The sequence below is a fragment of the Phyllostomus discolor genome, chromosome 10 (genome assembly GCF_004126475.2).
Source record: "Phyllostomus discolor isolate MPI-MPIP mPhyDis1 chromosome 10, mPhyDis1.pri.v3, whole genome shotgun sequence".
In the NCBI taxonomy this organism is placed as follows: Eukaryota; Metazoa; Chordata; class Mammalia; order Chiroptera; family Phyllostomidae; genus Phyllostomus; species Phyllostomus discolor.
In genome coordinates, this window is record NC_040912.2 from 85,176,576 (window position 1) to 85,204,349 (window position 27,774).

General features: G+C 49.3%; 1 protein-coding gene across 1 annotated transcript; it reads left to right on the forward strand.

The window, feature by feature from the left end:
- The first annotated feature begins 5,630 nt into the window (after window positions 1–5,630).
- Window positions 5,631–27,648, forward strand: WEE2 (WEE2 oocyte meiosis inhibiting kinase). Its single transcript, XM_028526130.2, is given in 11 exon segments — window positions 5,631–6,852; window positions 11,766–11,962; window positions 13,584–13,635; window positions 15,485–15,657; window positions 17,097–17,218; window positions 22,221–22,367; window positions 23,059–23,166; window positions 23,289–23,374; window positions 23,984–24,154; window positions 25,805–25,947; window positions 27,495–27,648. Coding segments are annotated over 11 exon segments (1,695 nt in total). The 5' UTR covers window positions 5,631–6,510.
- Window positions 27,649–27,774: the final 126 nt, after the last annotated feature.

Below are 27,774 nucleotides of genomic sequence, written 5' to 3' on the forward strand. Positions count from 1 at the left end.
CGAGGCCCGCACCTGCCCCGTGCGGCCCCGCCCTGCCCCCGCCGCCCTCCCGCCGGAGAAGGAGTCCTCCCAGCGGGCTCCCCTGAACTGCGTGCCTGGTTTGAGAGTGCCTGGATGCCGATGCGCGCTCGGGTGTGGGAAGTGCGTGGTGACCTGCCGCACATCCACCTGGATCTGACTACCTGTGCCTGGGTGATGGTGCCGTCTCACCTAGGATCCCGTGGGATAACTATCGCTGTGAATTTTATATGTCACTATTATTTTTTTTAAGCCCCCCTGTCACATAGACCATGACAGATGTGCGTTACATAATCCTGGGTGCGCGGCCAGACCGCCGCTGTGCTGGGAACTGAAGCACTCACGAGAGGGAGCACTGCCTGCCAGGTGCTGCTGGACTTGGGCTGGGGCCTGGGGTCCGGCCCCGAGTGGCGTGTCCCCAGCCCCGTCTAGTGAGCCCTGGCCTCCCTGGGCCCTGCCTGGGGCTCCCCATCCATTTCAGACTGAGTTTCCAGGGAGCGTGGGGGACGGTCACCTCTCCTTGGGGAGTCGGGGAGAGGTTGAACTAAGCCTATACGATGAAAGCAGTCCCTATTTGGAGTGGGGGGGGGGGCAAAATGCTGCATAAATAGGTTCTTTATTGTTATGTCGTAGATTCTTGGCCTCGAAGTAGCAGTCTTGGGCAGTCATCGATCATCCCCCTGGGAAGAGGGGTTAGATCTTACTGTCAGCATGTCTCTGGCGCTCGGGATGAGGGTCTGCATGAACACCCCGGGGTAACGCCCAGCGTGCACCCCGTGAGTCCTTCCCAAAGGCCTTTCTGAACGTTGGATGAGTCAGGTGTCTGAACAGGTCTCTCTCCTCACCATGTTCTTTCCCATTATTTTAATAGCTATTCCCAATTCTGACTCCCTCCTCCTCTGAAAGAGAGATCCAGCCACCAGATTCACCCCAGTGGTGGGGGCACTCAAAATGCTATTGTTGTAAACTACAACATAGGGGCCCTAGAAAATCCTTCATTTCCAAAGCTTTAGGCCTGACTTGGCTCATTCTCCCCAAGGGACTTCAGTTTCCTGATCTTTTGTGTGAGCCCCGCCCTCGACCCCCAGGAAATAAACACCTAATGCCCACACCCCAGTCAATGTTCTGTATACACAGAAGCCCCAAATGTCCAAACCCCAAATCTAGCGCCTCGTCCCGTCTTCCCAGACGTGCGGGTTCTAGCGCCCCGGCCTTAGTGTCTGTCTTCCAATTCCTACCGCGGCCCGTAAGGGGCGCTCACGACCCTTTGTCAGCTAAGCCAACAGGAGATTGGTGCCTCCGTACAGCGGGCCCCTCCTGCCAGCGGTAGTCCAGTAGCTTGCACATGACAGTGCTCAAAACTGTTAAGGATGGCGCCCTGACCCGTGTGGCTCAGTTGGCTGGGCGTCTTCCTAAAAAGGGCAAAGCGGAAGGTCGCTGGTTCTATTCCTGGTCGGGCACTTACAGCACCCGGTGATGTTTCTCTCCCTCTCTTTCTCCCTCCCCTCCCCCTCTCTAAAAATAAGTAAAAAAATGTTAATGATGGTGATGACACCCCTCTCAACACATTCACAGTCTGACCCTCAGTTACCTTCTCTGTGTTGCTGGACTCTCACAAGACAGCAGGAAGGGGGCTCACTGGACTGAGTTATCGGGATGGCTCTGGTGGGAGACCAGGGTGAGGGGCAAGGAGGGATGAAGGGCCCTCACACTCAGGATAATGTTGGGATAATGTTGTGTTTTTCAACGAGTTCCTCGAAAACCCCCCTACGTCAAAAGTTTAAAATGAAATTACTTTGCTTTCCAAATGCTAAATATACCGTCACTATATAAAATACATTATGTAAACTAAATCCACATCATCTAAATATGTCTGCAATCTATAAAAACATAGTGCGTATAAAACAGGCATTACATTAAAGTGCTTTTGGTCTGTAGTCTCACCCCCGAGCCGGCCCCTTTTAAGGCTTTGCGTGTCCTGCTGCATCAGTCCCGGGATGCGATGCGGGATCTTTCACTGGCTCGCATCGCTGCGGTGACTCCCAGTTGCTGCCCGCCTCTCGGAGGTCCTGTTCTCCCCAGAGATCCGTGTTTGCTTTTTGTCAGCCATTTGGGGGCGCCACCAACCCAAGCCTATTTCGGGTTAAATTCTCCGCTTGAGGTTCTTTGAATCACGCTGGCAGTACGGATTTAAAACACACGCCAGGGTGATCCCTGGATTGTACTTCAATTTCTTCGCGGAGGTTCTTCCTCTGTCCACCCAATGGCAGGGCTGAGACGAGCACCCGTCCTTGCCTGGCTCTCTCCGCGTGGGCGGCCGATGGGTCCCAGTCCCACCCAGGGCGTCATTTTAGACTCCCCATCTTGGGCCTCTTGTATTCTTAAAATAGGTGATAGATGTACATGTTTTTCTTTTCTCTGTCTACGTGTAGAAACCAGACCGCACATCGATTTCGTGTGCTTACTCTCCACCATCAGAACGCAACCATTCGCTGTCCTGTTGGCACTTTTTACAGGCATCATTTTAATGGTTTCCATTATCCGTGTGCTTGCAGATTTACCTAACCGTTCCAGCTCTCCCTGCTGGAAGAGCAAGCCTGTTCCCTTTCTGCGTTGTGCCTGCAGGGCTGGCCGAAGTCCACTCTGAACTGGCATTAGGGGCCTCTCTCGTCTGCCCACCCCTGCTGTGAGGAAGACAGACACCCCTTCGCATCAGGCTGACAGCCTCGCGGGGAAGGCAGCGAACTCGTGAGGAATGAAATCCAGAATGAGAGGTGACAAGCAGGGCAGAAGCAATCAGCCTTTGAACCGCTGACTGTGACAGGCTGCCGGAGGTGGGAGCGCCGGGAGAAACTGTGTTCGTGTTCTTCAGGGTCTCGGTGGTGCCGACAAATTGTTGACTCGCAGGTGTCTGAGGGTGTCCGTTTCCTCTCACTCTTGTCCAAGTGAGATATTGCCGTTTGCAAGCTTTTTTGCTGGTTTTTCAGATGAGAATGACATTTTGTTTTAAGGGAATGTTTTGTGACGGAACCCAATCACGGTTTCGAACTGCACGCCGGGGACACGTGGTCCCTCTTCCGTCAATTGTCTGCCTGGAATGCGATATGCTCACTCGTCCCGGGGGGTCCTTCCGCTCTTGTCACCACTTCGCACGGCTCCTGGAGGCACTAAGAGGAGTCATTTTTTTTGCCTGGCGTAATTTTTGTTAGTATTATTTCCAATTTATTGTGTGGTTTCTATGCTGCTTAGTTGCTTAATGAAATACTGAAGTTTTAAATTTTATGTAGTCAAACTTAGCGATTCTTTTGGTGATTGCTTATGTGGCTTTGACATTTAGAAAGTTGGTCTGCACCCAGAAATCTGATCAACGTTCAATTTTGTTTTCCTCTAGGTATTTGTAGAATGATTTTGATCTCAGTCTGTTTGATGTTTATATTGATATGTGATATGAAGTGAGGCTCTAGATTTTCTTATTGAATAGTTAACCAATGATTGCTACATCACTTATTAAATAAGTCTTTGATGTTCTGTGATGATAATTCCCCTTTAAAGTGCAATATTAAATTGCTGATACTTATTAATCTGTGTCTTCTTCACCACTGACCTATTCTTACACTAGTACCACGCTAATTGTATGTAGATAAAATAATATGCATGGCCTTGGCCAGGTGGCTCAGTTGGTTGGAGCATCATCCTGTACACCAAGAGGATGCAGTTTCGATTCCCAGTCAGGGTACATGCCTAGGTTGCAGGTGTTTGATCCCTGGTCGGGGCACATATGGGGGCAACCTGTTGGATTGATTTTTCTCTTTCCCTCCCTTCCTCCCACTCCCTCTCGCCGCCCCCCCCCCAATCCCTCCCTTTCTCCCTCTTGTCCTCTCTCTAAAATCAATAAATATATCCTTGGGTGAGGATTAAAAAATAATATACATGCATAATTTGAAGTTTTATTTCTTGGAAGGGTTGTCTTTTCTACTCTTTAAAAAAATCTTCTGCTTTTTTTTACCATTATTTTTCCTTGTGAAATTTAAAATAACTTTATCCATTTTCCAAAAACACAAGTGGGATTTTTTTCCATTCAAATGGCACAAGAATTAAACACTGGGGGCACACCAACGCATTCATTTAACTGGGCCACTTTATCCTGCCAGGAGCAGCCTGCCATGCAAGTGAGGACTGGGTTTCTCCACCTCCAAGGTCTCTCTGCATCATTAGCCAGCCAGGGCAAACCCTAGTGGCCCAGGCAGGAGTCCAGATTATGGGACAGGCTGACATGTCACAGGGTGCAGTCAAGAATGTGAATGCAGATCAAGAAAAGAATCGAATGATCGAGGACTATCTACACCCATACCTGACCCATGAACTTAAGTCCCTCGGTTGGATACTGAGGACCCACAGCCACCGGGAGACACCCGGGGTTCCTGGTTCGTGCAGACTCCTGGCTTCCTTCCTGTGTTTATTTCATACGTCAGACTGTGCTAGCTGTCAGGCTGGCCCAATTGCACTGCTCCTGCCCTCCACTCCTCCCAGGCCGTCTGGGCCGCAGGCACCAGGTGGTGCATCCCAGGTTGGAAGGACAGTAAATCACAGACCCCAGGGGCTGAGCTCAGGTTGGTGGTGTAGGGATTAATAAAGTAGGATATATATTCACAAAGTTACTTAAAATCAGCATGTTCCTGCCTTTCAGGCCTCTGAAATTTGCATTCGAGTTGAAAATCAAACATGGGAAAACTCATAAAAGGCATCACTCTGCAGTAATGCCCGTCATGGAGATACACAGAACGCGCAGCGGGTGCCTTGATTCTTAGCACCGGCTACAGGTCAAGCCCTGTCCCAGGCCATGGGACTAGGACCTCCAACTTGCCCTTGTGGAATTTAGGTTGTACTGGGGGTGGGATGGGGAAGACACGCTTTTGAAAACGAGCCATTAACTATGTAGTACATGACGTAGCCGTCAGTGCTGTGAAGAATGGGACACAGAGTGAGGGGCCAGAGGATGGGTGATGGCGCTTCTTTGGGGTTGTTGAGGAGGCCTTTGAGGAGACACCCGCAGGGAGCCCGGTGAGCGGGACCTGCGGGGGAAGGGTGCAGGGACGGTAGGGAGTCTAGGCCAGAGGGTGCGAGGCGGGTGGCGGGCGTCCAGCGGGTTGTGCTGGGGGAGGTGGAGGCCCCGGGGCCTTGGTGCCCGGGCTGGCTTCATCTTCTCAGTGAGCCAAGAGGCCCTGGAGGACCTGAGGACAGGATCCTTTACGATGGGATCCCCTTGGCCGCTGGCTGGAGAACAGACTGCGGTGAGGCCTGGCAGAGCAGGGTGGGAATGGGAAAGGGGCGAGAGAGAAGGTGGGTGCAGGGGAGGGGGCTGGGGGAAGAGAGAGAAATGGAAAGGCTGTCAAGAGGAGGGGAATTAAATTCCTTTGAGTCAACATCAAACTCCTCCTTGGGCCTCTCTCAGGACCCACACTCATCACACGAACAATCCCTCACGCTTGCTACCTCCTGAGTCTCTCCTGGGGGTGGAGGGGATGGATCAGGAGTGTCATTTTTCTTTTTTCACGGACTGCCTCTCACACGCATTCTCTCATGAAGGGACGCGGTGGGTTTTTTTCCTTCAAAGAGTGTTTAAACCTCCCCCGGGGGGCCTCTCTGAGAAGGAAACTGACTAATGGGTGCTAAAGACTCCCAAGCAGTAAGAAAACACTTTTTTCCCAATCAGGCACCAGGGGCCAGAGTAATTGCCATTTTCAAGTGATACGTGTCTGCTTCTTCGTGTTACTGATCTTTCAAGCCTTTCTTTCCTCAGTCTGAAGAGTTGTCTGATTCCTCGAAAGCTTTAACTGCCAACACCTGGCGGTGGGTGGGGTGCGTGAGTGGGGGACGCCTGAATTGAGGCAGGTGTGTCTGGCAAAGGTCTCAAGTGTGTCTCTCTCTGGGAGATGAGCTCCAGCCTAGGTGTGTTAGAGGCCGTTTAAAGATTGTTATTATAGCCAAGTGATGCTGAATTCTGATGAACTTTTCTTAGCTACTGGGCGGGCGGGGATAGGAAGAGAGGAGAGGGTGAGATTTCTAAATGGTAGGTGTAAAAAAGAGTGAAAATGATTTCTTTTCAGTAATGAGTTTGTTCCCAGATTGGCTAATGGGTGTCTCTAAGTCTACGCTACACTAAAGGAGCCCACTGTCTCACTGGCATTCTGTAGCCCGTGGGTTCAGGGAGACTGTGTGGAAGGTCTACAAGTGTTTCAGCATAACTCGGCTTTCGTTGCTCAGAGCGTTGCTGGCACTTTCTTTAATCAGAATGGAAATAAGGACAAGCTGAGAGCCTGCAGACGCGCGGTACTTAAGGGAGAGACCCAGCGGTGTCTCCGTGTGGCGGGTGGAGGGAAGGCCGGGCTGGACTGTGTGGCCTTGCAGGCCCAGGGTCTCCTCCTTACCCTGCATCTCCTCGTGGCCTCCCTCGGCCGGGCCTTCCCGCCTGGTCGTAGAGCTCTGGCCGAGATGGACGACAGCGGCATTAACAAAGAACTAAAGCAGAAACTGAACTTCTCGGGTTGTGAAGACGAGAGTGAGATCGGAGAACAGCGGGAAGGCCCAGAGGGCGGGGAGGCCCGGAGCTGCACCCCAGACAAGTCTGGAGCTCCTGACTCAGAGGCCAAGTTCATACCTCCCAGCACACCCCTCAGTGAGGTACGAGAACTCGCACTTTGGGAAAATGACACAGGGAGTCCAGAGCCTGTTTTGAGGACTCTGATGTCAGAAGCCCTCACGTGCCCTGCCACGCCAACCCAGCCAGGCGACCGGCGAAAGCTGCTGCACTGTGAGAGCCCCTTCACTCCCAGAGTGAGTGCGTGGTGGTGGTGCTGGTGGTTGTGGGGGCGGACCCAGGTTCCTGCGGTTCAGCTGGCGGAGAAAGGGGACTCGGTCCCTTGTGTGTCTGTGATAGACTTGCCTCTCAGCCTCGCTTACCCCCAGTTGTGTTTTTCTTGGTGAAAGTGAAGAAGAGTTTAAAGTTTTCAGAAAACAGAGCTGAATGTCTCGCCGCCTGTCTTCTCAAAACCACTGGTGCCAGCGCCTGTTTGGTGGGGGCCACGGATGAGTGTTGGGTGCTGGGTGGGGGGAAAGCTCCCAGTTAGAGAACCTTGGCACCGGCAGGCGTGCTGAAATGCAGCGCCCGGGCCGTGCACGCCGCTCAGGAGAAATTCAAGGTCTCTGGTGATAACCTGGCTCTTTGCTCCGCCAACGGCAGAGACAGGACTGGAAACCTGATCTTTCAGTCCGAGCCCATTCTTTCCATGACGACAACTGGCTCTATCTTTGTGTGATTATTTCCTAACGTTTCCTCATGTAAGAACGTTCCTATTCCCGGTCGGAGCACATGTGTCTCTCCCAGCTGCTGCTCTTCCCAGGAGGAAGTCCTCTCCCTCCTGGGCCTTGTCGAGTTCAGGCTCTTCTACTGCCTGTGAGCAGAGATGTGACCTGTTGACACTTCTGCACAAGCTGAGGATTGCAGAAAAGTGAAGCTTCCAAGTAGTTAGCATATTCCCTCATTCTTGTTGCGACTGGTCTCCTGCTACATCATCCCCCAACGGGTCATGACAGCCAGGGCCGGGCAGGGCGGCCTCCAATGGGCTGGGCCCTGGCGTGGGAGCCCGAGGGCTGGGATCAGCCCTGCTTCCTGCTGGCTCAGCGTGAAGCGCTTCAGATCGTCGTGACGACATCTGTGCTGCTGAGGCCAGCGCAGTCCCTGCTTGCAGGTCTCTGTGCCCAGGGGCACCACGTCTACAGGGAGCACTGGGCTTCCTGTCTGAGCGGTGAACAAACCACTCTCACATGCTCACGTGTCCGTCTATGGTTGTTCCAAAGGTCCCAATGCCAACCAGCCAGTCGTCCACTGATTTCCTTCTTTCTTTTTTGTTTGTTTTGAGAACCCACCGTGGGCAAGGAGCATGGGGCATGGTGTGTGAGAGAGACGAGAGGGGCCTACAGGCACTGGGTAGTAGGGGCTTCAGGAGCTGTCAGGGTTCTGTGGGGGGACTGCTTCTCAGGAAAGATACACAAGGGAAGGAGGCGTGTGAAGGCTAATGAAAGCTGGTATGGTATGACACAGAGCAAGCAGGTGGAGAAAGAGCTGAGGGAATGTGGTGCTGGGCGAAAGTACACAGGCGAGAAGACACGGTATATACATTTCATTCGCTCGTTTAAAACTTAACTAAGCACCCTGACATGCTCGCTGACCCTCTGCGGTCACGCCCATTTACTGCCTTCAGAAAGCACCCACAAAGTAAAGATAAGCACACACCGGAAACGATCATGCAAGTTCAGATCAAGTTTGCCAGAGGAGTGGCACCCATGAGGAGAAAGGTCTCAAGACATCAGAGAAGCCTTGCCAAAGAAAGTGATGTTTGAGAGAAGTCTTGAAGAGTGGGTTGGGGTTCGCCTGGCAAAGAAGAAGGGCGTGGGAACTGGAGGCCGAGGGAAAATGTCTACCGAATGATGGAGGGCAGAGGCCGTGCTGCCCTGGGAAAACCGCACATTGCTCCATGTGACAAGCCCATGAGGGTCAGAGGGCAGGCGGTGAGGCCAGAGTCAGCAGGCAGGAGCTCCGTCAAGGCTTTATCCTAAAGATGCTGAGAGGGCCATTCAATGGTTTTGGGCAGAGGCATCTTGGCAAACTCATGACCTTCATGTGGAGGACGGGATGGAGCGGGAGAGATCTGGTGGCCGGGCAGTATTCTCGGTAGATTTGCTGAGAAAGGGGAAGAGCCTGAATGACAACAGCGGTAAACGGAGAGGTGCTTAGGAATCAGTAACTGACTTGACGGAGGAGCCGAGGGAAAAAGAGAGACCTCGGGTGCAGTCGGGCCTCTTGCTGGTTTGAGTGCGTGGTTCCTTGCATCAAGGCAGGTGACAGGAGAGGAGGTGCCGGGTTGGCAAAAGCAGAGAGGTCATGTAAACACTTGGACAGATGGGCCTGAGCACAGGAAAACAACAGAAGTCGGAGATCTATATATGGACTTGGGTGCGGGTAAGTCCGTGTGGCCTGAGTAAGAAGGGACGTGGTTCAAGTCAGGGATCTTGGATGGTGCCAAGATTTGAGGGACAGGCAGAGAGCAGCAGAGTTTGGGAGGGAACTTGGAAGTGTAACTGGGAAAGCACATACTTTACGAAGAACAGGGTTTGGGTCAGGGTCAGAGGAGAGAGGCCAGGGCAGTGATAACTGGAGACGTTATGCCTGAGGCCAGGACGCTCAGGAAAGGAATGTTGGTTTAGTTCAGCCCTGCCCAAGGGCAGGACCAGAAATCGTGTGGAGTGACTTCGGCTCACCATCGGGACTTGCTACAGGACGGAGAGAGAGAGAGACAGAAGAGCTTCCTTAGGAAGCAGTGAGGCCCCTGTGGCTATATGTCCACTTGGTGGAAATGCAGACAGGATTTAAGCATCGGGGCTAATTGTACCAACTGGCCCTTTAACTTTTTCCCCCAGTCCCAAGACCCTGTATGTTGTGCCTTAGTGGGAGGTTGCCAGCTTCTCCCACCATCTCAGAAGTCAGGGGGCTATTCCCCCAATTCCCCTTTTTTCCTCTTAACCCTCTATAATAGAGCTGTTACTCATGGAATGAGCTATACTGTCTGGGGCGTATTTACACCCTCAACCTGGTCACCTTTCCAGAAACTTCCCACCTGCTTTACTTCTATGAGATTCCTTTCACAAATCTTGTTCCAAACTACATTCTTTTAGGTTTCAAAAGGGTTACTCATAATTCTGCCATTCCAGTAGTACAATCCATATGAATGTAGCTGATACCCTTCCCTATATTGTAAGTGGAGATCACAAAATCTATCAGTTGTCACATTTCCAAACTAGGGATTCTGATATCATCTGCCCAGATATGAATACTTTTCCTTCCTTTTGCCTGAAAAAATGTCCAGGCCTCATTTGTGGGCCTTGAGGTGTGGCAGCCGGAGCGTTCTGTGCAGCCTCCAGGGGCAGCCTCGTCCCTGCTTCGTGTGGGATGGAAGCGTTTTACTCTCCACACGATGAGCAGCATTAAAAAGGAAAAAAGAAAAGCTCTTTCTTAGGGAATGGTTTACTGTAATTCTTTTTTTTAAGGGTTTTTTATAAAGATTTTATTTATTTATTTTTAGAGAGGGAAGGGAGGGAGAAAGAGAGAGAGAGAGAGAGAGAGAGAGAGAGAGAAACAATCAATGTGCGGTTGCTGGGGGTCATGGCCTGCAACCCAGGCATGTGCCCTGACTGGGAATTGAACCTGTGATGCTTTGGTTTGTAGCCCGCACTCAATCCACTGAGCTATGCCAGCCAGGGCAGTTTACTGTAATTCTAAATTCATTTCCTGAGTCACGTGACATCTGAGAAGTACTACACAATTGCACATCTTTGGCACCGACACACGGTCCTATAAAGAACGTGCAGGAAGGCTGTGGCTGACGGCTCTCCGCCAGCCTCCCCAGGCTCGCTCACCCTTTGAACTCTAAGATGTATGCAAAACCCTCGTACAAACCCTCGACTCTGGCAGTGACATCGTTTTCTTCATTAAAAAAATGTTAGGGTTTTTTTAAGTGAAGAAAAATGTAACGTGTGCTCTACAGCCTCCTCCTTTTCTGCTGGCAGCAATCATGTAGTATGTGCGGGTGCAAGACCCATTTTCCTGGAGCCCTGAGTTCTTTACATGTATGTGAATGCTGCCATGCGGTGACTCGTGTTGTGACCCACCTTCTGCGTCTGCACCGAAAGGCCTTGGGCAGGGACTCTGGGCAGAGCAGACATCTTTCAGAAGGAGCTTCTCGGTACAGGATCAGGGGCTCCGTGTCCACCGTGTGCTCCCGAGGACCTGGGGTAGCTCCTCAGGCTCCTGGCATCGGGTCATATCAGCGTCCCGCTGTCTCTTCGGAGCTCTGTGTCTCTGACCGCTCCCCTCTGCTTTGTGGTTTAGTTCTGGTGAGGTTACAGGCCCGTGTTCTCCTCCCATCACCTGCTTGTGGCCGTACGTCCCGCACGTTTTTCTATTTGGTGGTATGTTAGTTGTAGCCACGCAGGGCATTGAAGCCGAGGGGCTGAGAGTTACTTCTCAGTTTTTTGGTTTTTTTTTTTTAACCCCACTTTATTTGGCGCCTACATCCTAAGGGGAATTGGAAATCCCTTCTTCCATGTTGAGTCTATGAAATCTTTCCCTTACCAAGTGGTTATTTCTGAAACACTGATGAACCGCTGCCTAGTGGACCGTCCCACCCTAAAGAGCCGGCATTCACCTCGGCCCCCCTCCCAGCGGCCAGCCCTGCCTCAGCTACTTGGTGGGCACCCAGCCCATGTTTTGATGAAGACCTGAGGGCAAGTTCAAGTATACATTCTAAGAACGTAAGGACCAGGTCTTCTAAAGTCATTTCCATTTGTCTAAGCTTAAATGGCATCCTTAAAAAGTCGGAGGTAGGACTGGATGGAGTTGGTGGTTTTCCAAGCTGCCTGTCGGACCGGCCCCGGCACTGGCCGGGGACAGAAAGAAGTATAGCTTCCCGTGTTGGGCCCCTGGTCAGACTCTCAGGGGGTAGCCTGGGAATCTGCATTTTCGTCAGAGGACCACTTATGAAGCGACTAGCTTACATGGGAGCAGGTAACCTCTAAGGCCCCTTTCAGCAATGGCAGGCTTTGGTTCAAGTATTAACTAGCTAGCTGATAGGCCACCGTTTTCTTTTCTTTACTAACCCCCTTCGGATTTGCCCTTTGCCACCCTCCCCCAGGGCCAGCTGAGCCAGCCCGTGATTTCCTCGACGGGGAAGCCGTTCGCCCGCGGCTCCAAGCACTTCAGGCTCACACCCGTGTCCTTCACAGACGAGGCCACCTCATCAGCTCTGGTGAATATTAACCCCTTCACCCCGGAGTCCTACAGGAAACAGTTCCTTCAGTCCGGTGGCAAGAGGAAAATCCGAGGAGATGTGTGAGTACGCTGTGGCCTGCGACTTCGGAGAACTGATCCCACCGTGGTGGACAGGAAGGGAGAGTGTTAAAGGGAGGCCAGGAAGGAGAACTCCGCTAGAGTGACCTTGACGTGGGTCACATGTCCCCTCCTTCCTGCACGTCAGTGTTGGCTTCCACGGGCTTTGTCATGGAGGTTCCAGCATCTTCCCACTCTGAAGTGTGCTGCGAGGTGGCCTCTCCACGGAAGGCCAGGCCAGCGCGGGGAACGCCGTGGCCCTCTGACTTCCACTAGGGAGTTAAATGGGCTGTGGGATTGCCTTCAAGGGCGGGATCGCCTCCGGCAACAGAAGGGGAGCAGGCCGGGAAGGGGTAGTTCACACTTGGAAGCGTACATTCCATTTCTAGTCTAGCTTGTCTGGCTGGTGGTGGGAGCTGTGCGGACGGATTTGAGCTTCTCCGCAGGTGACGGGAGGTGGGCTGGAGGGGAGAAGATAGTGTTGCTCTCAGAAGTGCTAAAAAGGGAAAGCCGACTGCACGAGGGTGCATATTCCTCAGGGGCATTTCTTTGCTATAATCTCTCCAAGGCTGCTTCCTTACTGAATGGAGCCGCCTCTCAAACGAGCCAGTCATGTGTGCTGCCATGAACTCAGCAAAATGGTGCACTGCTAACGATCTGAAGTTTTCGGGGTGTTTCATGTGTTACCTTGAGTTGTTTCTTTTGGGATCAATGACTACGTATTGCCCAGCCTTGGGCCCAGAATAGGTTTTCTCAGCACGGCCTCCAGGATCTTAAATAAACAGACTTCAGCGCAAGGAAACCGCCCACTCTTGTCACCAAGAATTCTATTGGTTTTAGCCATTTAGGATTATTTATAAATCGTCAGAATGAATGTTTTCACTCATCACTGAAGCTAGTTGGACTAGACAGTTAATCTGAATTCCTGGCAAGAAAACTGGTGATGATTTGGTAATGTCACCTATTGCTTCTGGGAGGGTATTTTTCTTATTTATTGTGTTGTTACTTTATAGTTTCGAGTGTAATTTTATTTTAAGTTACAAATGTCAAGCATCCATTTATTTCCATGAGTGGGATGCCTTCCCTTTGCCATTACCGCCCCATACTTCTCCAGAAGGAAAATCTACAGCTTGGCTGATGTAGGAATTAAAATCTTGCAAACAGGACGTTTGTCAGAGACTTCAACTCACTGAAAAGGAACCGACAGCATCTTAGCCAGCGTCAGAGCTCCTGCTGCTGTACTAACACTCTGCCCGTGAACCTCACCCACACAAAGCCGGGTTCCGGGGGAGGCGGGTGTCAGACGGGGAGTGTGCAGGGTGGCGGTGAAGACCACCGATGGTCTCACGTGTGTTCCGTGTGCCTTCCTGCCCCCGGTTCCCAGCAGATGTTGCTCTGTTTGCCTGCAACCCCGCTCCCTTCCTTCATCTGGCTCCTGCCCATTCTTGGGATCCTGGCTTACACATCCTCTCGTTTGGGGAAGACTTTTCCTCTTGAAATAACTCGTTGGGAACTGCCTGAAGTATCCCTTGATGTCTTGGTCTTATGCTCATAGTGTCGAGATCAGTAAGTGCTAATTGTATACTGATACCACTTCTTTTTCTTTTCTTTTCTTTTTTTTAAGCGAGGAAACTGATCCAGGGGAAGGAATGGCAGAGCAAGGGCTGCCTGCCAAGGTGAGCACCGGTCTCTGTACGCAGTGCCGTAGTGACAGTCATCCCCCTCTCCTCCTCCCGCCTCCCTTCTTCATTCCTCCCCACTCCCGACACTCTGTAGCAAAGGTGCTTTGCATCTGAATTTACCTGGACTCTCATCAGGGTCTGCATTACTAGCTAGTTGTTACTTCACCTGACAGTGTCTGATAGGCACGTTGCTGAATCATTACCTTGGAGTAGTTTTATATTAAAGGTTATTGCTTGTGTCTTTGATCTGGGGGGGAAATTCTATACCCATGGGGTAGAGAAATAAAGGAAAAATCAAGATATCTAAGGGCTCAACAAAGAAAAACAGAACAGAAAAAAATAGCACAAAGCCAGAGGTTTCCATGTAAAAATTTCAGCTCTTCAGTATGTCAGTATTGATTTTGATAATCCTCACAAGTTTTGATCTAGTATCTCTCATCTGATAATCTAACCTGATAAAATGCCACTGTAAATACCATCACCAGAAACACTCACTGCAGCCATAACTGTAATATAGCAAAAGAACTAAATAAAGTAAAAGAGGGAGGAGTGCTAAGTGTCCAATAATAGGATGGCCAAATAAATTACAGGTTAAAGTCAGTGGGATATTGCACCGCCATTAAGGTGTTTGCCGTCAAAACGTGGCTAGTTCAACGGTCCATGCACAGAAGGGGAGGGGTTGAATTTGAGGGGCGGACAGCAAGCTGGCTTATTTGGTGTTGGAGGCGAGGATGGGAAGGTAGTGGGTGGGTGACTGGTAGGCGACCTTGAGGCCTCTGATCAGAAGGGGTCCTTGAAGGAAACAGGTGGGTGTGTCTGATGCTGCAGTGTCCTTCTGCAGAAGTGATTCCTACTATCAGAGGAGATGGAGGGAGGGCCGGTAGCTCTAGCGAACCCAGACAGGGAGGAACCAGAGCTTGAGACTGGCTCAGGGCAATGGGGCAGATCTCGCTGATGGAGACTGGTGTGGGATGTCGAAAATGAAGAGCCAGGGAGAGTCAAGATTTTTAAAACTCAAAGTTAGATGAAAAGAGTTCTCGCTCACGGGGACACTAGGACCATGCTGACTTTGTGGAGATAAATCAGCTTAGATGGAGACTCATAGAAATTCATGAAAATCAGAGCCACCATTTGCTGAGATTACTATGTGCTAAGACACACACACACACACACACACACACACCCCACCCCCAAAGTAGTATTTAAAAGAACCCTGAGGACTGGTTGCTATCAACCTCATCTGACAGATGAGAAAGCTGGTTGGCCTGAGGTTATTTACTAGCCGGGCAATCAGTGATGTTGCTACTTGCCCAGCAGGGGAAGTGGTTACAGTATCTAAGCATGTCACCCGAAATAATCAAGTTGACAAGTGTTTTCCGAGCTAAGATTTGTGAGGAAGCAAACTGAACACAAGTATAAGCATGCTTACTCAACTCGAGATAAAAAAACACGAGCAGCCAGAGTGCAAGACATGCAGAGGGGTCCAAGGGAGGCTGGGGGGTTGTTTGGTTTTGCTTTCTTCCAACATGCTCGCTCCACCCAGGCCCCGGTCAGCGTTTCAGCCAAGGGGCAGGAGCTCCAGCCGTGAGGAGACGTGTCCCTTGCAGGAGCATGTGGGTCCGAACAGTGAGGCCAGACAGGAAATGAAAGTACAGAGGAGGCGGTCAGCAACTGGGGAGCTTCTTGCTACCATGAATAGTGGTGATACACACAGAATCCAGTGATTGCCCCAGAAGCCTTTTTTTTTTTTAAACTTAGAGAAATTTAGGAATCTGCCTCCATTTTACTGCTCACACTTTCTTTAGGGAGGATGATTTTAACTATTTTTACTGGAATATTTCAGAGATGTGTCCTACGAGAGACCGACATGACTTCCCGCTATGAAAAGGAGTTCATGGAGGTAGAAAAGATCGGGGTTGGGGAATTCGGTACCGTCTACAAGTGCATTAAGAGGCTGGATGGATGTGTTTATGCAATAAAACGCTCCACGAAATCTTTTGCACAATTATCCAATGAGTGAGTACCTTTGACATGTACTAGAAACACAAACTTGGATTTGGAAAGCATTTTTCTTGTCAAAATATTTTAAGTAATAGCACTGACGTTATGAAAAACATTCACTGCTTTTAAAGACCGCCCCACCCCTCCACTGTAGGTCGTCTCCCATTTGTAACCTCAGAAAACTTTCTGAGTTTTCCAGGTCAGAGATGAGTTACTTCCTGAAATATACCACGGTCATTTCGGGTCATTTTGTGGTGTGTGTGTGCACGTGCACTTGTGTGGTCTCTGTGGCTTTTACTCCTTGGTCTTACTGCTTTTTAAAAATTAATAGATTTATGGAACGGCCTTACAGTGTCTGTTTAGCTCATCAGAAACATTGCCAAGTAGGAAGTTATCGTTAACTCCTTGGTCTATCTCTGCTTTGTATTAATAATGAATTCAATAGCCAAGTTTCAAGGACTACACGCAAGAAAAGATTAACAGAGAATTTAAATCTCATTCCCAGAGGTAATTGTTCTTCCTTTCCCCAAGTAAAACAAACATTTTCAGACCCAGCCAAAGCTTTCAATGAACTGTGGGGCTATAACACTTAAGCCAAATCTGGAATTATAGATTTTTGGAGTTCTCCATTTTTATACAGAAACTCACCGAATACTGTATTTTGCTTTTCTTGTGTTGGATTTCCTGTTCCACAATAAATATTCCTCTCCAGGACTGTCCCCCTGATTCCCTGTTGGCCGAGTTTAATGTTGACTTGGACTGTCTGGCCTGCATAGAGTAGATGGAGGGCCCAGGACAACACCCACAGTCAAGGCCATGGGGGCCTTCTTGTGAAGCCCATCTGGGTACTCTGATTATGATACAGTGACGTAGAGACCCAAAGCCTGTCTGCTGTTGAGGTGGCACCACCTAAGCCTCCTCTTTACCTCCGCCACGTTTGATCAAAAACCACGGACTTTGGTGCCAAGATGACCAAGGTTCTGGTCTGAGGCCTCCTGTCACTGGCTTGACTTTGGGCCAGTCACTGAATTTTCTAAAGCGCAGGTGGCAAGCACAAGGCCCGTGGGTCGAATGTGGCCCCCCCACCTTGTTTTATCCGGCCTGGCACCTTGTTTCTACCCGGCAGCAGGGCCAAGCTCTTGCTTTACTATTAAGGAGTAGTTACGTTTATACAGACCTGAAATTACACTCGGCCCTTTGTAGCCAACCTCAAGGCTGATGTGACTTCCGGTGAAAGTGATTTAGACACCCCTGTGTCAATTCAGGGGCTTTATAATCTAAAGCCTTTATCCTTGCCACCATATCTTACTGGTAGTTATGGACACTAGAGATGAAATAGTAAGCACTCAACAAATGTTCTGACATGGTTAATAATGCTCCATGTCTTGTCTTTGAAAAACATGTGCATGTCTGTTACCTTGGTTCACATTTTTCTCCATGCTCCCCTGTCTCAGGAACTCGGCCTTGCATGAAGTTTATGCTCACTCGGTGCTCGGCCATCATCCCCACGTGGTCCGCTACTACTCCGCGTGGGTGGAGGATGACCACATGATCATTCAGAATGAATACTGCAACGGTAAGCATGCGCACTGACGACGATGGGGAGGGAGACGGACTTGTAAGTCTTCAGAAGAAAATCTCTGCCTCTTCCTTGTAGCTCGTTTGGCAGAGTCACGCCCACATGTCTGCACTGCGGTTTTGCTTGGAAGCGGGGAGCTGGAGGACTTGGGTCGGGTCAGACGGGGACTTCAGGTTCACGCTATTCCACATTGCTCTCGAAGCTGATGAGTAGCTGATTCACAGAAGCTGTGACTCCCTTCCCACTTTACTTAATGCCAGGGAACTTCGACTCCAGTGGTTTGAAGGGTAAACCATCCGTTCACCATTTGCTAGGAATTCTAAAAGATACGGGCATAGTCCCCACCACTTTGGGGGGAGGAGGCGGTGAATTTATACAGCCAACTTTTGATTACTTTTCAAGTGGGCTGCTGAGTTCGGGAATCAGCCGTGTTTCCTGCTGCTCCTTTCCTTCGAGCTCTAGGGTTCTCCCCAGAGTAAGGGCCCGGGACGAGGGGCTGGGTCTGAGACTCGGGGCCTCCAGATCTCTTCTCCGAGGCCCTTCAGGATGGCACACACAGGGTAACCAGCAGAACTTTTTCTGGGCTCCTGCAGTCACAGAGTGGTCTTCTGGTTTACCGTATTTCTGATCCACGACGAAGGGGCCGACTTAGCAGCAGCCATGTGTTGCTGTTCTCGGAAATACCTTTCATCAGAAAGTTCAGTGGTAAAGCATAAAGGTGCCACGGCACGGAATAGAAGCTTGCCATCATCTGGGGAGCGGCAGTCCGTATTCTGGCATGGGATACTGGATAAGGGCATCCCCTCTCCCCCAGCGCGCCTCCCCCTGCCCCACCCCCCCCCAGCTCCTTTACGGGCACGCAGTCTGTCTTCCCTGAGCACGCGTGCCCAGCCTGGCTCGTGAGCACGGAGATCGGTGGTAACGCTTCATCACTGTATGCACTGTTAAGTACACGGGTGCATAAGTAAATAACATTATGAAATGCAAGAACCATATAAAATGGTGCAAATCATGATTTTGCATTTCTCTTGTTATTTCCTTACAGCCTGATTTCTTTGTAGCCTTCTCTGTGACTTTGTGGGGGTTTCCTTCAATAAGCTCACCCCAAGCCCCTTTTTCTCAGTGTCTTTGAGATAAAAAAAAACAAAAACAAAGACGGACCCTATCTTTACAGAGGGGATTGAAAAGTTGAGACTTTTCTTATTATCTCCTCTTCCTAATTTCCCTTGCCATGACCCAAGATTCCCTGTTCCTTTCCTCCTCCTCTCTGTAAGAATACTGGTTTTATTTTTATGTTATTTCTATGACTTTTAGCTACTAACAAAGATAATACCAAACAACAAAAATCAATAAAGCAAACCAAAACAGATTTGGGGCAATGCAAAGATTTCAAAGTGGCCAAAAAAAAAAAATGAGATGGAGTGATTGCTCCTCTTATAACTCATCTTTTCATTCTTTTCAACGTTCCAATACCTTCTGCAGGCTGGACACGGTATTAAGCTCTGGGTAAGAAACACTGTACAGTGAGATAAGGTAAATCCTTATCTTCAAGGAGCTGTATTCCACTTGCTCCGTTACAGTGACCATGCAAGAGACAATTAGGTGCAAAGCCAGATGGCACAACTACGGATAAAAAGCTTTCAGAGAAGATGACTGTCAGCAAGAGGCACTGTGGGGTGGAGGAAGGGGCCGGGGCTCTTGAGCCGGGCAGACCGGGGTTGAAGCCCAGCTCTGCTGCACGCTACTTGTACGCTTGCCAGGACGTCACTTAATCTCACTGAGTTAAGAGACTAGTCGTTATTTAGGGGGAGTAGTTTGACAACTGGCAACCACCTACATAAAATGCTAGCACAGTGACAATACAGGATACGCGGTAAGAAGTCTGTAACAGCTGTCATTACAGTGGCCTGAGAAAATCTGCAGGAGGGAAGACTTGCAGAGGATTAGGAGAGTTCGTGGAAGGACCGGGAAGATGTTCAGTTAGGGGGCAGCCTGCAGGCAAAGGGCATGATGGTGCTGGCAATGGGTCTGGGCTCACAGACAGTAGGGACACGATGGGACGGATGGAAGGGCCCCTATAGCATGAAATGGAAGCAAGGTGCACTGTGGGAAGACCAGAGAGGGCCGTGAAAGCCAGGCAGTGGGTTTGGACCGGAGGTGACAGATTATGAGCAATCACTGTCTATTCATTGTGCTGGTCCACTAACTCCACTGAGCACTCGCCAAGTAAAATGTAACTCTGATTTCTCCTAATGCAATTCACACATTCTGAACCTTTCACATGTGAACTGACCGGGGAAAATAAAGCGTGCCCTTCCACCTTGTCTTGTCTGTAGCTATGGGTACTCCATGCTCAGACTTTGCCCTGTGGCTCTAAATAAAAGACGAGTCCAAAGAATCTGTAAGGTAGAGTGGCCAGTGCCTCGACCCTTCTCCTCCCTTCACTCCCCCTGCGTCCCCTCCCTTCAACTTTCCCTCCTCATGCCCACCTGCCCCCTGTACCCCCAGCCTGCCGTAGCATCAGGCTGGGACATACAGTTATGGTTTTAATTCAGATGGTAAATAAGATGATTGAGATGACTTTGATTGTTACAAGAGACTAGCAGTCATCTGAAATCCCTGATTGTCTCCTCGGAGCCCCGAACCAATTCAGGGAACCAGTGTTCCCTCCTCCTCCCCCAACCCTTGCTGAGATCCCCTCCCTACAAGTCACCGCAGGGTCAGCCTCAGCAGTCTGAAGGTTTGCAGGAGCAGGCTGCTTCTGCAACCACCGGGATCCTACCTCATGCAGGACTGGACGATGAGTCTCTCCCTGCAGGCTGTATTTTCTAGTGACGTCTTCTGTCACTGAAGTTCGGCAGAGCGTGCTTATCGAGAATGGTGGTTCTCACGTTTGTCCGAGCGATGTGACATCGGGAAGTTGGTGTCCCCTGTGAAATACCATGAATACGGGTTACACTTTCCGCCAAACCAGGAACCCTTTACCAGCAGCAAAATAAACTTGTGTTGAAGGTAGCAACTTCAAACCACGATTGTGAGAGTGCAAGTGTGTGAACAAAGTACCCTGTTGAATTGTCGGTCTGCATTTGCCATTTATCACTATGTATTTGGTTTGGTATTAGTTAGCTGCACGAGCAGACAGGAAAATGTAGATATATTTCTCTTAAGGTTTTTTTTTCTCCTGCCAAGAGGGGAAGTACCTTTATTTTATCTAAAGGAAGGAATTCAGCAGCTCATGCTCTGAAGGGGGTATGAGAAGTGCTGCCCAGAACTGGTGACGGCCACCCGCAGGGGCTGCCTGGGGTTCCGGAGCTGAGGCTCCAGTGTGGCTCCGCGAGGTTAGCAGGGGTGATGTTTACTGTCCATTCAGTACGGCTACGTCCACAGACACATACTTCCTTGTTAACATGTGCTATTTAGTCAAGAACAGTTAATTATGCTTGTCTCCAAGAAGTGGACAATCAGCATTAGCTGTAACAAAAAAAGGATATTCAAATACCTTTGCATACAGCACACATAGGTACTTTTCAGTAAGTTCTCCTATTTTCAATGATTCCTTGGCTAACTTTAGTATTACCTACAGAGCTTCTGAGTAATTGCAAGTGCTGCCAGCCTTGGTCCAGTCACCCTTACTGAGTACCCACAGTTCTTCAGGGGATTAGAAATATTTCTGCATCTAACCTGCAAGAACACGTTCAAGGGTTTCCGAGTACTCCCAGCATGCTTCTCTCTTTCCATATCTATTATGGGACCCTTGACTCAGTCTCTCTCTTCCTTCGGTCGCCAGGATGGACACTCAGATCAGAAGATATTTATTAGGTGCCAGACCTAGGGGAGGATGATGCAATGCAGGCCCTGTACTAAGGGGCACCCTGGCTGGGACAGAAACGAGAGTCCAAGTGGACAGGGGCCTGGACGCAGCCCTCCCCTCCTTGTCCCGCCTCAGAACCTCACCTGCAAACTCGGTCTCGGGGGGGACCTCATTTTCGACAAGATCCAACACATTCCTCCTTCACTTGGTCTTCCTTCCTAACCAATGTCACCTGCAGGGCACACTTTCTTCTAAGAAGCATCCCAGGGTGAAAAAAACCACCTTTAGTCCCTCTTTGTGTTTCTGAAAGGTGAATTCTTTCCTTTCTGAACTTAGTTATTTTAACACGACAGATCACTGTTCACTTTGTTTTTTTCATGGGATACTCTTAAATACGGATTTCCTTAGAAATACCATTGCCATCTGAGATCCTATTCTGAAGGGTGGAACTATGGGCTTTATAACTGCCAGGGGGACACAGGACTTTGTGATTTTGACTGAAGGGGCTACCAATAGATGCTAATCAATGAAATGGGGGGTCAGACACGTTCTCATGCCTCAGTGCAGGGCATCAGGCTCAGGGAATCAGGTGAGCCCAGGCCTCATGTCTGATGATGACAGCGACAAAGCAGGAGCCTCTAGCGGGGGGACAGATACAGTGACTCAGATAGGATTTAGGCATGCATCAACATTTCATACTTTCCTCAGGGAAGCAGTCCTAAAATGTTCTTGTTTCATGATATATTTTTAATGGAATTAAACTTAGAATCAATGACATTAAAATTACTCACGGGCTATAACGATTAGAGTGACACTGGCATGAAATTAATCATCATGCCCACGGTAACTGTGTGACTTAGGCCGATTGGCCTTCTGGTTAATCATTAGGTGAAACTTTGAAAATGTTAGTTGAGGCATACCCCAGGCAATAGGGACATGTATTGGATATTGGGGGTATGACGTGTTTATGTCCCCTTTAAAAGCCCTGTAACCCTTCTTTCTAACATGCCTGTGGTGTAGACAGGGGGAGATATTATTATGTTTTGCGTTGACACTGGAGTCATACAGACTCGCTGGACACAGTTCATTCACAAGAAATTTATCGATTATTGACTGAGCTTTCATCTGTGAGATTTATACCTTTTCTCTCATTCTGTGTGTGTGTTCCCCTTGGTTGTTCTTTCCTAGGTGGGAGCTTGCATGCTGCCATAGCTGAAAACACCAAGTCCGGCAGTCATTTTGAAGAGCCGAAACTCAAAGACATCCTTCTACAGATTTCCCTGGGGCTCAAGTACATCCACAGCTCCGGCATGGTGCACATGGACATCAAACCGAGTCAGTACGGCTTCCCCGGCTCCCCCGGCTCCCCCGGCCCCTCCGGCCCTGTTCAGTTCTTTCCACGCTCTAGACAGACTCTATGCCTGTGTGTCTATCCGATGTCAGAGACGCTGTTTGCTGGCAGAATCCTTTCCTCTCACGAGTTTGCCCCAAACAAGTTCAGTTAAATGGCTTTCACCATTTTCTCCCTGGGCCCAGGGGCACAGAGGAAGAAAAGACTCTTTCCCAGATAGTGAAGCTGAAGTATGAAAATAAGTATTTAACTTACTCCACAGGTCCGAGTGACCGCGTGTTGGGTCCGTCCCGTGTTTACTGGTGCTGTGCCCTTCACACGGACTGAAGGGAGCAGAAATGCATGCTTTGGGCCTCATCAGTGTGAAACTCAAGGAAACGTTGTTACTGTATTGTGGGTTTCCCTCCTTATTTCTTTGTTTTGAGGCCACCAGCCTCTTTGGAGGACGGGGTTATGTGTGACGCCAGTTTCACTTAATGAGGTGTTACGTTGCCAATCACTGAGCAGACTGCTCATAGGCAGTGTGAGCGATTCCAGGGAAGAAGAGAAACCTCGTACTGTTGCAAGTCACACAGAAGAGGCAGAGAGGGGAGTGGCTGGGATGGCAAATCCAAAAAGCCTTTGGGGTGAAAAATCTCAGGAATCATTATTTACATCAACCCTGTATTTTTGCAGGTAACATCTTCATTTGTCATCAGATGCAAAGTGACTCTCAGGCGGTCCAAGAGGAGACTGAAAATGACGCCGACTGGTTTCTCTCTGCTAATGTGATGTACAAAATCGGTGAGTCTGCCTCGTATCCTGACCTGCATTCCGTTTTCCTATAAAATTTATACTGATGACTCCATCCGTTTCTGTTTTAAGCAAGCCACGCTTTTAAGGAGCTCTGTTTCTTTCTTTTTCAGGAGACTTAGGTCTTGCAACATCAATAAGCAAACCCAAAGTGGAAGAGGGAGATATCCACTTCCTGGCTAAGGAGATTTTGCAAGAGGTATGGATTAGGGGAATGGAGGCTGTTTTGTAACCCACTGAACCTTCTGACTCTCAAATGATACAAAAGGAAAAGTGCATATTTATAATGTAAACTCATGTTATCCCTTTTCCTATTCAGAATGGAGACCAAAGATAGGAGAGCAATTTTCCCCCAAAAGCATGAGGAAGGCTGGCTCATTCATGGATTAATCAGTATTCGTACTGTTCTTTGTAAAGGTTCTTGACCGTTTCTAGTATTTCTTAGAATTTGCAAACTCATGGATTGCCCAGGAGGAAGGAAGGCTTTACTGGTCCAACCCACTGTCATCACACTACCTACCCTTTGACAGTGTGCCAGCTCTGGTCACCGAGAAGGCCTTTAGTCTCTGCCCACCTCCTAGGATGTCTGTGGGGTCAGGCCTGGCACTGCAGTGTCAGTCGGGTGGACTGTGCTCTGCCCTCTGCTGTCTTCCTAGAAGTAAACCTCTCCCCACCGTGGACGTGACCCTGCCCATTGAGTCTGTTTAAGCCCACACGCACTCAGATGAACCTTTCTCACCCGGTGTATCTTCGCCTAGACTCACGCCACTTGGCAAGCCAACTGGCCTGCCTGTCTTCTGTTTGGCAGGATTATCAGCATCTCCCCAAAGGAGACATATTCGCCTTGGGACTGACGATGGCGGTGGCCGCGGGCGCAGAGCCCTTACCCAGCAACGGCGCCTCGTGGCATCACATCCGCCAGGGTCACCTTCCGCACATTCCTCAGGAGCTCTCGGGAGAATTCTACAGCCTGCTCAAGGTGCTCTCTCTCGTGAAACGAGGAGATGAAATCATCTGTATTTTTTAAAAAATGTAACGGCAAGTGGGTAGGGGGAGGGAAGTGGAGATGTTGGCAGTGACACTGACAGAAGGGAGAGGGCTCACGAGCAGGAAGCCAGCAGAGACCAGCGGACTGAAGGCTTCTCGGGGACATTTCGGGACTATCAGAGAGGCCTTTTATGCAATGGCTTAAAAATCTGGTTACATTCTTTCCATTTGCCTTTCTGAACAACCCTGTGTGGTGGGCAGTTGAGAAAGTCAAGGCTCACAATGGTTTCCTGACTTGTAATCCACCTCCGATAATCAACGGACTCCAAAATCAAACCTGGTCTTTTTCCTTCTATTTTGGGGTCTTCACCATTGTCAATAGTAGCAGTGATGTGATTACTAAACAAACAAACAAAGCAAACCCTGGGTTCTGAGTGCATGGAAGAAAGTATAAGCTAATTTATTGGTCAGTAAGTGACAACCATTTAAGCTGCTGGAAGAAAGGTAACGTCAACCCAGGAATCTGTATCACTTGTACTCAGTGACATCTCAGTGTGTGTAGGGACAAGGGAAGGGAGGTCTCACACTGAAGGAGGGAGGCACAAAAAAATCTACACTGTTGGGAAGCTGAGAATTATACTAAGAAAAAAAGTATGTAAGACTTACTCTAGGACTTAATGAACAAGAACCACTAGGATCCCTCAAACAGCCTTAGAAATAATCTACCTTCTTGGAGATTAAATCTGAGTTTCGCAGTTTGCCTGAAAACTTCAAATTTAATTACAGACTTGTCCCGCCTCACGTCTGCTTTCCTGAAAGGGGGAGGCAAACCCTCCCTCGCAGTGGTCTGTGTTCCCAGTGTAACCACCTAGTTTTATGTGCAAGTTACCCTCCCATGTAGCGGGAAATTATCGGGTGCCTCAGTTCTGGCCCTGTTCTAGGTGCTACATATATTCACTTAATTCTCAGGATAGTCCAGAAGGTGAATACCGCTGTCCCAAATACCAGGGAAAGGAAACAGAAATTCAGCATAGGCAAGTGACTTGCTCCAGACGACCGAGCTAATGGCAGAACTGGCTCTGAATGCCGGCCCCCAGATGGAAGGCTCATTATACGACACTGCTAATTGCTGCATGTAATTAGGTGTTTTCTACTGTCTTCAAGTTGTCTTAGGTTACAGACACCCACCCCCACCTGAAGACAAGTGCTGTAGGAATATATTGTCACGGTGCGGTATCTTTAAGTAATTTTAAGTGAGAAAGGAGCATGCTGTGGTTAGAAAGCAAGCCGGACTAGGAGCTGGGTAACCTGGATTTCAGTCTTGGTCCGGTCAATGACTTAGACAAGCCACTTTTTATTTCAGGACCCATTTTTTTCCTGTTTAAAATTAAGGCAACAGACTAGTTAGTCATCCAACCAGCTCCAAACTATGATACTGAAAGGTAAGTCGGAGGTATGGGCGCCTGATGCGACCAGATGCAGATGATGGCCTGTCCCAGGTGGAGCGAAGTTGTCATCTATTTCCTCCCTCCGCACAAAGGAGAGGCAGTTTCGGCCAACCCACCAGCAGAAGCTGGCTTGGGGTCGGCCTGGGTGGGGAGATCACCTCAACGCTGAAGCTTCTGTCTCCTTCGGTCATCAGAGTATGATCCACCCGGACCCGAGGGAGAGACCCTCTGCAGCAGCCCTGGTGAGAAGCCCCGTTCTCCGTTCCTCGCTGGGGAAAGCGGAAGAGCTCCAGCTGCAGCTGAACTTGGAGAAGATGAAGACAGCCACACTGGAAAGGTAGCTGTTGGGTATCGGAGTTGAGGAAGAACCTGTTTGTGTACTGCTCATACTGATATGACTGGTGTATCTTCTCTGTGGATGCGAGTGGAACCCGACAGTATCATGCACCGGTCTCCGCCCAGGAAGAGAGTAGCAGCCTGAGGCCCTTTGCAGCACGGGCTGGAGGCGCTGTGACCGAGAGCATTCAGTTAACTCGAAGGAAGCAGAGTGAAGAATATAAGGGAATACAACTGGGGAAGAAAACATAGTAGGGTTCTCAGTGACAACACGTGTTCTAGAAACTGACAGATGGTCTGTCTCCCAGTGCAAGGAAACCCTAGTTAAGGTGAGAAGAGACCTGTTTCAGGATTCCACTGAATTTCAGGGGCAGGCAGCTGCTCCCTGTTGGTCTGTGTTCAGAGGAAGAGATACTTTTCCAAACCAAAAGAAGCAGCCTGATTACTTCTTCATATTAGATTGTGTTCATGGGCGCATTCATTCATTAATCTATTCCGTCATTAAACAAATGGGAATTAATGAGATGGGGCGGGGCTGGTATAAAGGTCAGGCAGTGATGTGTGAGCAGAGTTCTGAAGGCATTTAAAAGTGATTGTTATATACACTGTGCACTACTGAAAATATAAATGAAGATGAAAACATCGTTTGTGTGTAAAATAAGCTCAGAAGTCCAGCTTCTTTTGGGTACACAATCCATCTTAGAGTAATTACCCTGAAGAGGCCCTGAAATGATTTCTTGGCAATGACCTGTGGAGACTCTAAGCTTTTAGTCAGGTAATTGTTCCTAATAAGCAACTTAATATCTTTTTGCTCTCATTCTGGATTCCATCTTCCTACCTAATAAACAAAAGACACACACATACACACACATATAACACATACACATATAATCACAGGAATGTAAGTTTTCCTTCAGGCGTGCTGTGTGCATCCTGTGAAGCCACCTATACGGGCACAGGTGACTGTCATCAGCAATGACCAGTGATGAGCACCCATCATAGAGCAGGGGCAGCTGCCTTCTTGCAGTTGTCTAGACTGGGGTTGGCAAACTGTCCCATAAAGAGCTAGGTGGTAAATACTTTACACTGTGGGCCATTTGATCTTGGCTGCCACCACTAGACTCTGCCGTAGTAATGTGGAAGCGGCCGTAGGCAACATGTAAATGAACGAGGGTGGCTAAGTTTTCCAATAAAACTTTATTAGTAAAAGCAGTGGCTGGCCAGACGTGGCCCAGGGGCTGTTGTGCTGTGCCTTCATATATAGCCTGTAGAGATGCTCCCACTCCCCCAAATATTTTTTTTAAATTTTAAAGACAATGTATGCCGTGATCAGCAGGATTTGGGAAACCAACTGGGTGTGTGTGGAGGCACACGTGTGCCGGCCATCTTCTAAGACGACCACGGGAGCGGACTTTCTGTTCCGTGTACAGCTTAGGCTTGTTTCTGTAAATACCGAAGTAAAAAGAAATAGCTGTCTGTATGTCAGCGTTGATCATAAATATCTCTAATTTAGGACAGAGTAACATGCTTTTCCTCTTTCATTGCCAGGAAACTGAGAGAAGTGCAGCAGGCCCTGTCCCCCCAGGAAGGCCACAGTGACCCTGAGGCCTTGGGGGCCCCCACAGCATCACGCCCCAAACGCCTGGTGGGAGGAAAGAGTGCGAAGTCTTTGAGCTTCACCTAAGGGGATTCTTCCTCCTAGGGCCTCATTTCACACCGACCCACAGTGAACACCGACTGTGCCAAACTTGCTCTTGTAAACGGAAAGATTAACCAACTTCAGTGCCCGGAGATGTCAAAAGTATTCCTGATCTAGCACTTAGAGCCA